The sequence below is a fragment of the Sarcophilus harrisii genome, chromosome 6 (genome assembly GCF_902635505.1).
Source record: "Sarcophilus harrisii chromosome 6, mSarHar1.11, whole genome shotgun sequence".
NCBI lineage: Eukaryota > Metazoa > Chordata > Mammalia > Dasyuromorphia > Dasyuridae > Sarcophilus > Sarcophilus harrisii.
Window position 1 is genome coordinate 167,213,653 of NC_045431.1, and position 18,971 is coordinate 167,232,623.

General features: G+C 33.6%; 1 protein-coding gene across 2 annotated transcripts in view; it reads right to left on the minus strand.

Annotated features, from left to right (window-relative positions):
- The window catches only part of FAT4 (FAT atypical cadherin 4), a 222,997-nt gene that overhangs the window by 100,344 nt on the left and 103,682 nt on the right, over positions 1 to 18,971 (minus strand). For both annotated transcript variants that reach the window (XM_023505628.2, XM_012551888.3), the window contains exons 3-5: positions 18,292 to 18,553; positions 13,593 to 13,943; positions 1,010 to 1,932 (exon numbers count right to left, since the gene is read on the minus strand). In XM_023505628.2, the coding sequence (XP_023361396.1) occupies positions 1,010 to 1,932; positions 13,593 to 13,943; positions 18,292 to 18,553 (1,536 nt within the window). The remainder of the gene's footprint in view (positions 1 to 1,009; positions 1,933 to 13,592; positions 13,944 to 18,291; positions 18,554 to 18,971) is intronic.

The window sequence follows — 18,971 nt, forward strand, 5'->3', positions numbered from 1 at the left end:
ACCCCATAAAAGAAAGTGCACTGCCTAACTCACTTTTAGATAACCCCTGTGGAACTTTCTGGGGACAAAGTACATACATACTCTTTTAAATTTAATCTAAATAATTGATTTTTAAAATCTATACAATCAACAATATAATAATTCAAGTCCTGATTTGTACCAATTACTAATTTCTGAATTGTAATGCTCATGCTAAAAGTTTAATAATCACTGGTTAGAGATAATTCTCTTATTTAAACCTTATTTAAGCACATGCCCTTATTTAAACCTACAAACAAAAGTGCTAAGTATTTTCTAACAGAATATACATTCCTTGAAGGTGGGGATTATTTCATTTTTAGCTCTGCATACAAAGTACCTAGCACAGTTTATTCTGAAGAGTAGGTGCTTATTATATTTTTATATCTGTTAAATTGAATTTGTTTTGTTTCAATTAAACCCATTGTTTGATTTGAAATTCTAACCTGTCATTTTCAACAACATGAAGTTAGACAATTATGTGGGTATGGATTATGTGTGTGTATATATATATAGGTATATATATATATATATATATATATATATATATATATATATACATACATCATATATATATATATAAAGAGTGAGAAAAAGAATGAAAGATTTGTAAATAGACTTTATAAAAAACTAATTCCTCCTGTCTCACATAGGATGAAAGTGCAGCTTCAGTTTCCCTAATTAACTGACATGGAAGCTGTCACTTGATCCATTTCATAACCAAGACAGTTCACCCAACCTTAGGCAACCTGGTACCACTCCACTCTCAGGGAGTCACAATATTAATGCCAAACTTAATCCAGACACCTGATTGGCTTAACTCTCTTTAATTCAAAATACCTGAACTCAAGAGGCTGCAGCCTCCCTAATAATTGGGTTTTAAAACCTTTGTAATCATGCACAACACAGATAGATTTTTTTTGGGGGGGAGGGAGAAAAAAATTGCCTTAAGATAAAAATAACAATAATTGCCTTATTTCAGAATACTGACCTGAAGAATTGTTTTTGGCAGGGCTTCTAGATTCTCAGGGATATTAATGGAATATGGTGACAGCTCAAATACAGGAACAAAATCATTGATATCTAAGAGAATAATGTCCACTTTGGTGGTGTCCATCCTGGGGCTGCTGCCTCGATCTGCTGACTGAACAGTTAATGAGTACATTGCCTTCTTCTCTCGATCCAAAGGCTTAGCTACAGAGAGGATCCCTGTCACAGAGTCAATTCTAAACTCCTGGTTTTCATTTCCACTGAGGAGGGAATAGCGAACCTGTCCATTGGTCCCTTCATCTCCATCAGCAGCATAAACTTGTACTATGTCCGTCCCAGTTAGTGTGTTTTCATTAATTTCCACTTTATAAAGGGCCTTTGCAAAAACAGGGTTATTGTCATTGATATCAAGGATGATGACGGCCACTTCCGTAGACGAAGAGAGAGGTGGTTGACCTTTGTCAGTTGCTACTACAGTGAGAGTATAGTTGGACACCTCTTCCCTGTCTAGCTCACCAGTAAGTCTCACTTCTCCATCAATGGTCCCAATACTGAATTTATTTCCCAAAGGGTTCAGTAGAGTGTATTCAATATAGCTGTTGGGGCCACTGTCTCGGTCTGTTGCTTGAGCTTTGAAAACAACAGTATCAGTGGGGGTGTTTTCTGGAACATAGGTCAATTTGGGGGAAATGAAAGTTGGAGCATTATCATTGACATCCAGTAGAATGATAGACACTTGAGCAGTACTGGTATAGCTAGAAGTTGAAGAAAGTGGCATATCGTGGACCTGGATAACCAGGTTGTAAAAAGATTGACTTTCCCTGTCCAGGGTCTGCCTGATTTTTAAAATACCATTTTTGTCAACAGTAAACTGACCGAGACTGTCTCCTGAAGTGATGCTGTATGACAACTGGGAGTTAAGCCCTGAAAGAAAAAAAAAAAAAGAGGAAAATAAAATAACTTCCCTTCAAATATATTAACTAAGGTCCTAATAAATATGTTGGCAGTTACTTTTGCATTCTTGTTAAATTCTGAACTAAGAAAAATAACAGATTTGAATCTGAATATTTCTACTAAATATATTCATAAATAAAAGTAATTACATGTTATATAGTGCTCTTAAAAGTTATGCATTTTTCTTTCATTATTCATTTTCTTTCCTTTTTGATCTGATCTTTATTGTGCAGCAAGACAGTTATATAAATATGTTTAAATTTATTGGAACTAACATATTTTAACATTTATAACATATATTGAATTACTTACCATCTAGGGGATGGGGTTGGGAAAAGGAAGGGAAAATTTGGAACACAAGGCTATGAAAGGATCAATGTTGAAAAATTATCTATGTATATGTTTTAAAAATAAAAAGCTTTAATAAAAATTAAAAATAAAAAGATATGTATGACAGCTCTCTATATAACTCTCCATATTGTAGTATTAAAACACTATTAATAATTTCCAATAAATACAGGAGAGGGGAACAAAAGTGTCCCAGAATAAAAATATACTAACTCCAATCTTCTTTAACTCAATGACCATAGAAAAGCAACTTAGCTTTAGTTTCCTCATCTATAAAATGAGAATAAAATACCTGCAGTACTAATTCCATAGGTTTATCATGAGATTCAAAAGGAGATAATATAGTTATAAGCTATCCTACAACCTCTTCAGATCCTAGTTGTTAAGCAAATGATATAAATATAGCATGTAGTAACTTCAGTAATGTCAGCCTAACACATTTTCAGAGATGGATAACACAATTTTCTGATGAGGCATTAGTTCTGGATGCTTTTAAGTTTTTTAAACACTTGGCTAAGAAAAGGTTTTTGAGAAATTTTTTTTCAAGCTAAATTTTATAGAATCAAAGCATTTTAAAGGTCTTTGAATGAAATGATAGTAAAATTATACTTTTACTTAAAGAAGCTTCTATGTTTAATATGATTGCTTGTTAACTTGTTCCTATTTAGATCACATTTCAATGTGTCTTTATGTGAAAGCATTTCAGAATAACTTATTTTATTTCAAATAATTTTACAAATGATAGTTATAAGGACCTGACCCATGCTTCTATTTACATAATTTGCCCAGATAGGAAAAATCCATCTTTTACTGAATCTTGATATCTTTTCTACAACTGAGTCAATGCCTACAGCATTGAATTTGAGTGACTTATCCAGGGTCACAGAGCTAATGTGTATTACATGCAAGATTTGAACTCAGGTCTTCCTGATGCAGAAGGGAGCTATCTATCCACTATGCCTTAGTGGCTTCTCTTTTATAAATGAGACCTAATTAATATTGATAGAAACACCAATGAGAACATAATTCATCTTAATTCTTCTGCTAAAAATGGAAGTATTTGGTCAAGTGAGGGAATAGTTGAGGAAGGAGATACTATGCAGAAGGAAATGTACTAGACTTGAGAATAGATAATCTGAGTTCAAATCCTCAGTATGCCTTTTATAGCCTATGTCATCTTTGGTTAATCACCTAGCTTTTCTGTGCCTCATTATTCCTCTCTTTAAAAGGGATTTAATTAGGAAACTTCTAAGCTTTTTAAAGGCTTAAACACAGGAACCAATGGAAACACTGAAAGGATGAGCAGGTTAATCTTTCTTTCTTTTTTTTTTAATAGTATTTTATTTTTCCAAAGACATGTAAAGATAGCTTTCAATATTCACCTTTGCAAAAGCATTCTGAAATGCTTTCAAATAAAGATACATTGTGATATGATCTAAATAGGAACAAGTTAATGTGTTCGAAATTTTTCTCTCTTTTCTCCTTTTCCTCCATCTCTGCCCAAGACAGCAAGCAATACAATATAGGTTAAACAAGCGCAATTCTTCTAAACCTATTTTCATATCTGTCAGGCTATAACAAAAATACCAGCTCAAAGGGGAAAAAACATAAGAAAGGGGAAAAAAGCAAGCAAAGAAACAAGAAGAAAAGGTGAAAATACTATGCTTTGATCCATAGTTGATCTCTATGATTCTCTCTCTGGATGCAAATGGCATTTTCCAGACCAAGCCTATTGGAATTGTCCTGAATCATTTGATTGTTGAAAAAAGCCAAGTCCATCATAGCTGATTATCACAAAATCATTTTACTGTGTACAATATTCTCTTGGTGTGAGCAGTTAATTTTTCAATGTACATTACTAGTATGTCCTGAAAGCAAAAACAGAAGCCTGGCCATTTCACATGCAGGACCGAATTTTTCTTTTGAGTTTCTGAAGCCAGAGGTGCTTGATCCTAAGGATAAAATAGAGTTTGGCATTGGGTCTTGAACTATGGTGATCATACCAAGAAAAATAGCTCTAAATCCTAGGAAATAAAATCCAATAATTTATACCTTCCTGAAGGGCAGATGTTATTAGTGTTCTAACACCCAATTATCTTTTAAATACCACCTTAATCCAACAATCCATTCCAAGTAGCATTTATTAAGTATCTACATACAATGGAATCTGCACAGACAGAGATGAGATAGATTAAATTGTCCCTGCCCTTACCACTACTTACATTCTAATTAGAAAGTGATATAGACATGGAAAATGAGTGATATACACATATAAACACAAACACAAGAAAATTTAAGGATAAAGAAATAGCTAACAACTTGAAGGATTAGAACTTTTAAAACGTCATTCTCTTCTCTGACTCTATTTTTGTCCATCCTTATGGGTTCTTACACTCCCTCTTCCACACTTCCCTTTCTAGCAGGTCATGCCATTTACACTTCATTTTCTTCTAGTTTGGAGTTGTTTTTAATTTTTCCCAACTCCCAAGCCTACTTCTCTGGCATCCTTTATTTCCCTAATACATAAATTAATTGTTTTGCCCTGACTCAATATGCCCATTTTCTTAACAAAATTTTGCCTGCTCCTGTACGTATAAACATGCACACATGTGTGTATATATAGATATATATGCATATATATATATATATATATATAGCATGAAAGAAGTAACATGTACTAAGATCTCTGCCCATATAAATTAATGCAGGTATTTTTTTCCTTAAAAAGTTAATTAATGTGCCCTTAAGATTGATCTAAGGTACTAAAATATTGGTTTTGATGTAATTTTTTTTTTTTTTTTTTTGCCTATGAAATGATGGAGCCTCGTGTCTCAGGCTGACCATCATGGCAAACATAAATGTAGGAAAGTTCAGCTTAGCATTAACCATTACTGCATTCTTACTAGAAATCCATTTCCTCTTAATAGATCCTCTTCTAATCACTAGATGATCTTTAGGCATTTCATTTTACTACAGTTTTGTACTTGAAGTAACAGAGCCCTGGTCCTGACATCAAGAAGACAACTTGAAATCCTACCTGATGTAAACTTTACCTGTGTGACCTTGAACAAATAACAAACTTTCCAAGCTTCAGTTTTATCCATAATATTGGGAAGTTAGATTGGACAGCTCTATGGGCTCTTTTTTGCTCTAAATATATAGTTCTATGAGTCTCTAATGAGTCAAAATCTACAACCTGTCTTACAACTGATTATTGTATAAAATGATCTGAACATCCAATTTCATGTCAAAATCTTGGCAATATATATTTTCATACTCTCTGTTTTTTCATTGTGGATGGTTTGACCAAATTCTTTCCCACTGTTGTATATCTGTGGAGGAGGATTTGGGAGAATTTTACTATTAAAGACAATTCATCTTTTGTTTGAATTATGAATGGCACAAAATTATGGGAGGCCAGAGTTTTGAATTAAGGACCTTAACAATGAACTAAATTTTATCATATTTTTTTTTAATCTATGAGATCCAGAGAGATGTTGTTTGCCCAGAATGTGATATATAATAAGCTTCGGGAGTCACAATTCAAATCCAGGTCCAGTTAACTACATATCTAGCCTTCTTTACCCTACACCATAGTCCTTCACCATTAATCTTTGATCCTCACAGTATGTATTTTAAATGTTCAAAAGGGAAATGCTTCCTTTTTTTTTAAATAGTAATCTGGTATATAGCTAATAAGAGAAGAATCTTGGAGTGGATTACTTAGGAAAAATTTTCAACATTCCTAATGATTCCAAACAACTCTAGATCACAAAGGAACACATTGGTGGCATCTTTATTCTCCTGCCCATGTTACATGATTGCTACTTGTTGAATAACATTATTTTGGAAGAATCAAAACCATGATTCATCCAAGGGGCAATAGAGACTCATGGTAAGTGAAAATCATGTGGAGGTAAAAGGGAGAGATTTCTAGCAAGGGAACACACATAAGATTAGTTGTTGTTTTGGTCATGTGGGTATATGAGTAATTTAAAATATATATTATGAGAATCAAAGATTAGGTGAAGGACTATGATGTAGGGTAAAGAAGGTTAGATATGTAGTTAAGTATGTAGTTTAAATTTCTCTGTTGTACCCATGAACTCTATGACTAAAGCCAAAACTCTAAGATCTTTTCCTTATTTATGCATGTTGTACTGATTGTAAAGGGCTGCTAAGGGTCAAATGAGAAAAATAAGGCATGTAAGGCATTTTGCAAAACTTAAAAAGCTATAAAAATGTCAGCCATTTGTATTATTGAGGCAGGAGAAGCCTTGGACAGGAATCCCCAAGAGAAATAGCAACACACAAAGAAGCCCATTTAAAAGAAATATTTTAAGTTGTCTGTGTATAGATGAGTGGTTACAACTTGTCCTCAGAATTGATATACAACCATTGACTATGAAAGAATGGCCCACCCTGACACATACATAAATGAATTCATTTGGAACCCTCTGATAGACTGATAATATTTCTATTTCATCATTTTGCTTCAATTGTATACTAAGTTTCTGCTGTGACAATAAATAACGAATGAGGGGGGAAAAAAAGAAATTGTTAATGTTAATCCAACTGGGGTTGGATCCTGGAAAACAGTACTAAATACTAAGATACAAAGAAATTATAATAATGATGACAACAAAAACCTAACAACAACGAAACAATCCCTTTCCTTAACAACCTACAGTCAAATTGGAGAGACAATATGCAAACAACAATGGAAAACCAACTATAAACAGTATAAATTGGAGATAATTGACAGAGGGAAGTTCCTATGTTTTTTTTTTATTTTATTTTTTAGAGACAGTTAGGATGATATGACTTCCCCAAGTTCACACAACCAGTAAGTAGATGTAGATCATTTAAACTCAGGTCCACCTTGACTCCAGGGCTAGCTCTCTATCCACTGTACCATCTACCTACACCGAGATTTAAAACTATTAAAAAAATTAGAATGAATCTAGCCCAACTTCATCACTACACCGAGAATCAAATTAGCATCCAATAAGATTGGGACCTGCTCATGGTCACAACAAAATAGGTAATGACGACAGATTTAGAACCATCTTCTGAGTCCAAATGGGGCTCTTTTTAACTAACTAGACTATGCCGAAAATGACTTAACTAGTATTTCTAGGCTCAGCAGCAGATCTACTTATAGTAGAATACCACTGACTTGACCTTTGAACCTCTTTCCATCTCTGCTGTTATGCTCTTCTAGACCCAAGTTACTTAATCTCTTTGTGCCTCAACTGTAAAATGAAAGGATTAGAGTCAGTCTTTATGATTCTTTCTGGTTCTAATTTTATGATCCCATGAATCCAAGATGGTAGCCATTTTTAAGTAGTGACAAACTGTCAATCTATTTAAATTTTTAGGAGTTAAGAACATGTCATCACTTAGCAACTTTGGTTATGGAATCAACACATGACCTATGTTGTACTGGGCAAATCATCTTTCCATTATAGGCCTTAAATTTCTTAATTGTAAAATGAGATTATAGGGTTTAGAAAGGTCCCTTCACATATCATATGTCAGGAATGTAATCTCTACTTAAAAGATTCTCTAGCTTCTTTCAAAGCTCAGGTGTTACCTGCTCTAATACATCTTTCCTGATCTCTACTTATCTCTATCTGGAAAATATTTCAGATATATTTTTTTTAAATGGCATATAAGTTTTATTCTGCCAATAGAATATAAGCTCCCTGGGGGGCTCAAACTGTTTTGTTTTTTAATCCTCAGGGGCTGGCTTGGAGCCTTGTCTATATGGGGCATTTACTATTTTTAATTAATACTCACATTTTGCTAAATTGGATGAATATGATAGCATTCAGCAGATCAAAGGATAGAGACATTTTAGAACAAGGCAAAGCAGTCATGCATGGAGTTAGAAATTGCTATTTTGCTTAACTTGGGGTTACATTAGGTTAAGAATACAAACACCAAAATAAATGGCAAGGGGAAAGGAATTCCCTGTGTTTGAATCACATTTGTTCAAGCAAACAGCTTTAGAAGCTGTACTAATTAAAGAAAGAGAGTCAGAGAGAAAGTTAACCAGTGGAGAAAGCTTCATAAAATTCTACATTTCCATATAAGGAAGATTCAACAAAGGCATCAAATGAACAGTACTTATCCCATGACTGTAATTGAACCTTTGCAATTATAGGGCATAAAGCCATCTCCTTGTTCTTCTTTTCTTTCTTCTTTCTTCCTTTCTTTTCCTACTTTCTCCTTTTCTTCTTCTTCTTCTTCTCCTTCTCTCTCTCTCTCTCTCTCTCTCTCTCTCTCTCTCTCTTTCTCTCTCTCTCTCTCTCGTCATTCTTTCTTAAAGGAAAAAATAATTTTCTTTCCTAACAAGGTCAATTAGCAACTCTATACATATGCTGTACACCTAGAAAATATATGTTGACATTTTAAAAAGCAGAATTACTTATGAAAATTTGTGTTATCTTTTAAGAAGTGATGCTTTGAACCAATTTTCTTTGTATAGAATGTTCAAACTGCAGAGTAAATGTATTATTTTGAAATTCTATACTTTGTCCATCTATGTTGGAATATACATTTAGTGGGGTTTTATATTCTACAGTGCCCCACTGGGAACAATCCAGTTTTCTATACTTGTTGGTCAGTGTGCTGAAAATGTTCCTACTGAATGGTCATTCCAATACCTTTAGCATTATCCATTGATTGAATCTGTCATATTTTGGGAAGGGTTGTATATAAAATTATAAGTAAGCAGCTATGGCACATTTTATTATAATTCACACATAGTAGCTTTTAAGACTTAAGACTTATAGAGTAGTTTGCTTTGATGCAAATGGTATAAGTATCTTTATCATCTCCACTTATACAGGTAAAGGAAAGTAAAGAGAGTTGGATAAGCACTTTGTACTCATTGTGTACCAGTCAACATGCTAAGCACATTAATTTTTAACAATTTAGAAGAAAGGGGTCATTATTATTCTAGTTTCATAGATCCAGAAACTGAAGCAGACAAATGGTAAGTGATTTAACTATTGTCAAATAACTAATAAATGCCTGATGTAATATTTGAACTTATTCTTTCTGACTCCAGATCCAGTGTTCTTTAATTGAGAGCCAAGAACTTTAGAAGCACTCTAGCCAAAGAAGTAGTTGAACAAGAATTCTCTGCAAGTGGTTTTCTAGCTATTCCACTGTTTAGAACTGTGTCATACAATCCATTGAATGCTGTATAAGGGTCATAAATCAAGAATTCACATTTCATCTCCAACACACCAACAGATATGACATTAGGGAAAGTTATTCAGCCTTTCTGAGCTCCATTATATTTTAAGGTTTACAATGAACTCATCATATCCAGTCAATTATATGATTTGTAACTGGGGAAAAATAAGAGTTTACCTATATTATCTGGTTATTGCCATCATTTAAAAAATCCATGAAATAAAACCAATTTACCTCCATTACATTTCTGTTGACTGCAAAATGTATAGGATTCATATGCTTAAACATGCTAATGAAGGCCATATATGCAAAGTATCCTACCTCAACAACTTGGCTCTTCCATATCCTGAAATGTATTCGTGTTGACCTCTAAAGTCGAATATATAAAGTCTAGAAAGTCACTACAATGTTTAAAGACCCTCTTGACTCAAACCAGCCCACATCCCTGAATTCAAATTCCACCAATGACACTTTCTGTGTGATCTTGGGCAAATCAGTGTATCTTGCTGGATCTCAGTTTCCTTGTTGATAAAATGAGAATGTGGACTAATATAGTACAAGTTCTCAAAGAGAAACCATGCTGACTAATATAACTGAGTGGCCAGTTTTTAATAAACAAGTTTATCAAAATACATTTTTTATCATTATTTTTGGATAGCATAAAGAACAGGAACTCTGTCTTATAATTCAGGTCATTTGACAGGAAACTATTCTGATAAAGTATTCAGTACTGAAACAATGACCCATTTATCCAACAAATAAATGTATTCCTCCAGGAACTATTCTGGGACTTTTTGTTTTCTTTCTTTACTTTCTTTCATCTGATGATCTCACTTTCTCCCAAGGTTATAATTATCTCTACATAGGTGATTCCCAAATCCCTATTCACATACTCCATATCTATATCTATATGTATCCTAAATTCTTGTTGCATCTCCAAATGCCTGTTAAATATGTTTGTGTAGATATCCTGATAGTTCCTCAATCTTCCATGTCCCAATAAACTTATTATTGTCACCCTCTGCTCACAAACTTTTCTCTCTGTTGACTGAATTTTTCTGTATCTGGACATATAGGTTTATAATTTTAGATGACATCATTCACACCCACGACCTTCTCTACACTCATATGTCATTTGTCACCTCTCAGAGTAGCTAGTTAATAGATTTGACCAATGTCACAAAACATGTCACATTGTAAACCTTAAACTTATAATGACATTGTGTCATAGGTGGACTGTGAGCCCAAGTTTTCCTGACTCCAAATCATTCTTATTCACTATGTTACATAATGTAGTGATTTTTTTATAACCATCAATAAGATCAAAGAAATCTGATCTTATCTTATAAGAAAACAATGTTACAGAAATTACCATCACTAGCTTCAGTGATATTAAATATGAAAAAAATGGATCTGAGAAATAGGTAATCGAAATAGGAAACAGAATAAATAGAATATTTGGATTACCTCAAATCATTACTTTCTCCCTCTCCCTTTAATCTACACTTCAATGAAATGCTAAAGCTAGGTCTGACCATAACACTTTTCTGCTCAAAACTTTTTTGTGGTTCCCTATTGTCTTCTCGAAAAAACTGAAATTTCTCAATCTCATATTTAAATCCTGCATAAGCTGGGTACAAATTACCACTTGAATAATACTCTTACACATTCTGTATTTCAGAAAAATTGGAATATTTGGTCTTTCCAGAACTTGGTATTCCATTGTTTACTATCATACACCCGTAAAACACTTCATTTTTTACTTTCAGAATTTATCTTCTCTTAAGGATGCTAATAAGCCCAGTTTTCAGTAATATCTTCCAATCTAAATTTCTTTGTCTGATCTCTCATATATTCTCATAATTCTCTATCCTTTATTACACTTATTAGAGTGTAAGCAATAAAATATATCTTTTTAGGAACATATATATTCCTCAAGTATAGGCCATTACTTTTGCCTTTATATTGTGGGGTCTAGCATAGTGTCTGCATTTAAGAGCTGTGTACTTATATTGAATTAAAAGTTTTCAGTACACAACAGGTTATATTGATGGAGGAAGATCTGAGATAAAATCCTATTTCAGGTATTTATCAGCTACATGATCCTGAACAGTCATATAACCTCTCTTAGATCACTTTCTTTATCTATAAAATAGGGGGATACACTTGATAAGCCTCTAATCTTCAAATCTATGAGAGAAGGATTAAATTCCATTTAATCGAAACTCTCATTTTGCAAATGAGAAAACTAAGATCTAAGGAACATACTTTTTTTGCCTAAATTGTCATGTCAAAAATGGAAACTGAGTCAATTAAAGAATAATTTTACTTTGCCTCTCTACCTTCCTCTTGGGAATATTAAAACATTTTAAACAATGTACAGATTCTTTGATTTCATATTATTCTACACCTCTGTCCTTCCTTGCCTTCATTAATTATACTGCTTTATAAATAATACTTATAACTGACCCTGAGAGGAAATAGCAAAGCACAAAATAACAAAGATAAAGTACAATAGTGAGATTGCCTAAAGGTCATCCCAATCCACATGAGGCAAAGCAGTGTAAGTTGTAGCCGATCCTGCAATATTTAGACTATCCTGGGGCTCCATAAAACCTGTTAAGTTCTTTCTGGAGACTGAGCCTCCATTAATTTTTACTGGTGCAGGATTGACTCTTATAATATGTATGAGAGAGAAAATAAGCATCTCTCTTCTCCTTGACTTAGAGAAAGTCAAAATGTTTGCCTGAGATATCTAAACTATCTTACTCTTTAGCATTGTGTTTACTTTACTGGAGAATGGCCAGTGAAGTTAAGTGTCAAAATTAAATTTTGAAAATTCATTTTCAAAGACCTCAAAAAAGATGAGATTGTTACATGTCATAAATTTTAGGGCTGGGAAGGATCTGTCAAAATCATCTTTTCCAATCCTTTTCATGTCACAAATGAAGAAACAAAGCACAGCTAATTTTTATGGTATAGTAGAAAGGGGGCAAATAACTTCTAGTATCAGAGAACCATGGTTTAAATTCCACTTTCAAAGTTTAAAAACCTGTTTGGACCTCAGCTTCCTCATTTGTCAAAATGAAAAGGTTAAACTGGATAAATTTTGAGAGATACCTTATAGCTTAAATTTGTTATCCTATGTGTTACATAAAGTAACATAACCAGTTAAAAGCAGAAATAAGATTTAAACCCAGATCTTACTTAAAAAAATGAGAGAATTAGACTTGGTGGTCTCTCTTCCAGTTTTAAATCTAAGATACTATTATTTCCTAATTCTAAATTCTCACCATTATGCTAGTGTGCTGAATAATTCAAAGGTACACAAAATTCCAGAATATAAATTCCTTGAGGGCAGGGTCACTTTGGTTTTGTCCTATATCCCAAGTATCTTATATAGTGCCTGGCAAAAAGCACCTCTTAAATAAAATCTTGCTAGATTAGCTTAAATTGGACTGTTAGCATTTGGACTCTAATAGGACAAAGAACATGCTCAGAACCAAAGGACTCATGTTTGAGAAATGATCATGAAAGTGAACTGTGTTCAAAAGTTCTGTTATGTACCTAAGGATTTTTAACTGCCAGTGGTAAAAAATTAGGTATGGATTTGCAAATATTTATTTTAAGGCTTTCTCTTTAGCCTTTATTTTTTAAGAACTTTATTTATTCTTGGCATTTTATTTTATTTATTTATTTAATTTGCTGAGGCAATTAAGGTTAAGTGACTTGCCCAGGGTCACACAGTCTGGAAGTATTGTGTCTAAGGCCAGATTTGAACTCAGGTCCTCCTGACTTCAGGGCTGGTGCTCTATCCACTACACCAACTAGCTGCCCCTTTGATATTTTATTAAACAACTCCAATTTGTAGCATTTATAGCTGTCAGAAATCTAAACAAAAGTTCATAATTATAACTCCTACCTTGATAAATGGAACTCTTGTAAGTATGTGTTATACTAAGTCCACAAAAGAAAGGAGAAATACATTTTAATGAGCGTGAACAAGAAGAAACTATTTTATAACAACTAATAACATACCACAAGCAAAGCATAATGATATACCAATTACTCACCATCATCAGCATCAGTGACATTGAATATAAGAATTGTGGATCCAAGAGGTAGATTCTCCATTAAGGATGTGCTATATGAAGTCGAGCTGAAGACTGGTGGATTGTCATTCACATCAAGAATATTAAAATAAATGCGGATGGTCATGAATTGTCCTCCACCATCTTCTGCACGAGCAGTGAGGATATAGTATTGCCGTGTTTCATAGTCTAAGCTTCGAGTCAAATTAAAGACTCCAGTAACTGGATTCAGGAAAAATATCCCATCTTCATCATCTTCATTCACAGTGTATGTAATTTCTCCATTCACACCAGAATCATCATCTGTAGCTAAAATGGCAGCCACTAGAGAACCTAGAAAAGAATTTTAAAATCCCCCAAAATTAATTGTATAAGGATTATTATTTTTGCAGAAGTGAAATATAAATCTGTGATTTCATCAGTGTGAAGAACTCCATAAGTGTGGAAATTCCATCAACTCAGATAAGTCATCTGCCAAAATGTATCATTGTAGGAAATTTCATGGGGTACTATTAAGTTAAATGATTTACCTGCAACACTGGCTTCTTGATGTCATACAAAGAAGACACCTTATTTCTCAGCTCAGAGATTTTTCCTGTCTATCCCTGTGGAATATTATTTTTCTTTTCTCTGTTCACTGCCTTCCCTGACTTCCTTCAGGTAGCAAATTCCATCTTCTCCAAGAAGCCTGAACCAACCCCAGTTAATTCTAATACTCTCCCTCTATTAATTATGCTCTATTTTTCCTGACTACAGTTTGTTCATGTATATTTATTTGTTGTCACCCCCAGGAAATTGCCTCTTTTTGTATCCCCATCACTTAGAAGAGTGCCTGGTTCATAGTCTTTGCTTAATAAATGTTTATTGATTGATTGATTGATTGATGACTGACTGATTGACTTGAAGATACTTAGTTGGCATTCAATTCAACAAATGCCATTTAAAAAAAATCATTAGGCACCTATTATATTTCAGGTGATGTGCTAAGTACTGAGTAAAAAAGACACAAATGAAAAAGCATCTGTTCTCTAAGAGCTTATATTGTATTAATATGTGTTAAAGGTTATATTTGAAACGGGTTTCTGGAGTACAAAACCAGCTGGTCTTTTTACTACTTTACTACACTGACTGTTGGCAAAATGAAATTATCCAAATAATGAAAGTTTTTAAATGAAGTTTTAACTAATATTAAAGTCCTCACTCCATCCTAGGAAGGAATATGTATCTATATTTAGTATAAATATGTTAGCTGGCCAACACTCAAGCTGACCAACACTCATTCTGTAGGCACCTAGCATATTAGTAGAAGTAGGTGATACAGGGGATAGAATTCTTGAACTGGAGTCAGGAAAGCCTGAGTTCAAATCTGACCCCTGACACTTATAACTGGACAAGTCATTAAAATCTATTTGTCTCAGTTTCCTCAGCTGTAAAACAGGGAGAACCTACTTTTCAGGATATTTGTGAGGATAAAATAAAATAGCACCTACTATGTGTCAGGCACTATGGATGTATACATTATGTAAGTATTTTACAAATATTTCATTAATTAGCAAAGCATTTAACACAATGCTTGGTGCACAGTAGGTATTTAATAAGTACTTATTTCCTTCACATTAATAATGTCTCAATATTCCTAAATTGTGTACAAAACATAGCAAATTTAATCTTAGTAAATTATGGAAAACATTCTCTTTGGCAAATAAACAACATGAGTCATATATGGTGTCATTTCTCATATCTTATTATAACAATATAAAATGGAAAGAAAACTTGACTAGGAGTCCGAATCCTTGTGTTCCAAGACAAACTCTACCATTTCCTAACCCTATGACTTCAAATGAACTATTCAATTGATCTCAGCTTCAGTTTCCACATCTGAAAAATGATGATGAAATTAATAGAACCTTTCTGACTAACCTTTTGTAATTATTAGGAAACTCTTCACATATTGGCTTCAACCTCCCTTTTGCCTATACTTATCTCAAATTACACATTTTCCTGTATTCCATATAACAACTAAACTGTATTCTGTCAGCTCCTCTTCTGTTTTAATCACTTCCCTACTCTTGTTGACCTTCTCTGACTGGATAGACTGGATAGATTTGTTAAGGTCCTTCCCTCCTCTTAGAGATAAGTCTTCCCACATGACGCTTTTCTAAATACTCCCACTCCCCTCCAACTCCCTGTCTAGAAGAAAATGACTTCTCTCTATAAATATCTCTTAGAACTTTTCCTTTATTTACACTTGAACTCATATCATGACATGATCCCTTGGATCGATGATTTGTGTACATGTACCAACATTTCATGGGGAAAAAGGATAAATCCTATGTACTGCTGAAGTGGTATCAAGAATGCAGTAAGTAAATATACAGGGGATGAGTTAGCAGAATAATTTTTGTTGTCAAAGCTTTTTAAATTGTGGGTGACAATCCCATATGGGATCATGTAATTGAATGTGGGGGTCATGAAATTATTATTTATCATAATTAAATATGTGATTGATATTCTTATTTTATATATCAATATACCTGTAAAAATGTTTTGGTCATGAGTTGAACAAGTTTCAGAAGCTCTAGTTTAAATCCTGTCTGACTATTACCTCTTGACAAAGATACTGCAGTTATTGGACATTTCCTTCTCCAGCTCATTTTACAAATGAGTAAATTGAGTAAAATGACATGTCAAAGGTCACATAGCTAGTAAATGTCCAACACCAGATTTAAACTCAGAAAGATGAGTTTTTCTGACTCCAAGCACAGCACTCTATGCACTGCACCACTAAGGTGAACCATAATACTTTTAGTCAACAGCAAAGAGCAGTTGTTTTATATAACTATACAACTGCTTATATCGTTAGACTGCAATGACAACAGGAGAGGAACTTATTCCAGGATAATTTTTGCCTGGATCTTATTAAGAAAGATGAAACAAAAATAACAGCAAATGACCCAGACTGAATAGGTTAAAGTCTGCAAAAGATCTTATGTAAATTAATTCATTTAATTCTCTAACACTAGAGAATGAATGTTCCCTACAAAACACATACCCAGTCATAAATATTGCTATATAAAGAATTAAAACACTTTAAGAGTTGATATGAAGAACTTTTTACTTTGTAAATCTAGAAACCTCAACTTCCTGTGTTGCCAGAACCTACAATTCTGTCAAGAATTTTCTTTTATGATTTAGTCCGATCTCATCACTTTGACTTCATATTGTTGCAATAATCTCATGCTATGTTGTTAAAGTGAAATTTCAGGATTTCTAATAGGTAAGACACAAAAGTTCTATTTAGGCAAATAACTCAATTTCCAAAAAAAAAGTAACATTAGCCACTATCTTCAAGTAGAGTCTGATAAATTAGTGTGTGTGTGTGTGTGTGTGTGTGTGTGTGTGTATGAGAATAATTCCAAACATCAAATTCATTTCAACCTCTCTTCTAAAAGATTAGATAAATTTGACTTAATCAGTGTTCATCTATTTCAGATGGAGTAAAATATCAAGTGACTCATACTAACAACAAACATTTGCATTGCTCTTTGTGTTTTTCAAACATTGTTTTCTGGGAAAAAAATTTTAAAAATATTATACTTAATAATTTGTAATCAATTTTGTATTGGTAGTACTGCATTGGAACTACGACTCAACACAGTCACCAATCCAAACTAAAGCTACACACTAACATTCTTGTGCATAGTATCATCATAGTAGCGGGCTAACCCAAAAGTCCTATAAGCTTTGTCAGCAGAATACAAGCTTTGGAAACTTCTACCATGATAAAAATAGTAGCATGACTGAATAATTAGTTTTGTATTTATTTCTCAACTGTCTAAGTGCTAACCTTGATTAGAATGGAGATGCTCACCACAAGTTGTCTATAGAAGGATAAGTACTCTTAGTTATGGCCAAATGAAAAGTTAGTCTTAGGATATAGAAAGACATATAGAATATATAAATGTGGAATATTATGAGGAAAGTTGAAGCTGTGGCAGCAAATCATTTTGTATCAAATCATAGGATTCTAAACTATATCCATAGTAAACTAATAAGTGATTTAAAATCTCAAACACTTTTGTGAAGGGATTCTGATGGAGGCATAATAAACAAATAAAAAGGAGAATAATCCCAGCAATTAAGTAATTTCCCAAGCTGTGTGTAGTCTTATTGATCACTCTACTTTTGGACAAAATGTCATCATGTATAACCTCAAGCAAAATTTGTTTTGTCTGTTAGAAAATGTAACAGATATTTTATATAGTAAGTAACTGAATGATATTCTAGCTTTCATATAAACTCCTCTAGGGAAGGGATAATTTATATTTTTCTTTTAATTGCTGTTGTCTAGAATAGGCCTTATATATCATAGAAACCTAACACATTATTGCTAAAATGACCTTTAAAATTTTAAAGACATTCCTAATTATCCTAAAGACAGGAACTGAATATTCAAAAAAGTGATCACTATCATCATAATTTATGCAATAATATACTGAAAAGCCAAACAGAATTTCGGCATAGGTTATAATATTCATGACAGATTATTAAGTGTCTCAATAATTTTATAGCAAGTAGCTTGTAGCAAATCTTAATTAAAAAGTATTAGCAATAGCAACTGAAGAAGTAATGACAAGGGTCAAAAAAGATAGCTACAGAAAATTGAGAGTCTATCACTTACCAGGTGTAGTATCTTCTGGTATGTCAAAAGAATACACGGGTCTGGAGAACTTGGGTATATGGTCATTCACATCACTAATGGTGATGTTTATCCTCATGTCTGAAGACTGTAAGCCATCGTCTGCTCGGACCAGCAGGGAGTATTTAGAACGGCGTTCTCTGTCTAAGCGCTTGGTGGCAATCAATTCTCCTGACTCAGGGTCAATATGGAAGCTGTCATCTGCACCACTAATGATTGCATAGGTGACAAGAGCATTGGCACCCTAGAAAAGAAAGAGAAGCCTCTAAATTACCCATGAGAGAAAAAAAAAAACTTCTTGTGATCAAGTCATCACTCTCAAGACTTTGGCTAGTGTATTGATATCTTGACTTGTGCTTGACTTGGATTTAAGTGAGATAGAGCTGCACAAAGTCCCCAGTCCCAAGCTCTCTTGCAGGGTTATCAAAGTCCCGTAGCAAGACAAAAATCAAGGAAATGACCTGCATGCAGTTGGTAACCTGGACACCTTCAATGCCTAACCAAACTCTGAGCTCTCCATAGTACCTATTTAAGCTGCTTTCATGGCTGTTGGAACAATTTGTTCTTATCTATCCATCCTGCTGAGGAAAGTCTTCACATGCTTAGGGCAGACATCTCTCTAACTCAAATGGGACTGATGGTTATTCGTTACCCTCAGCCTG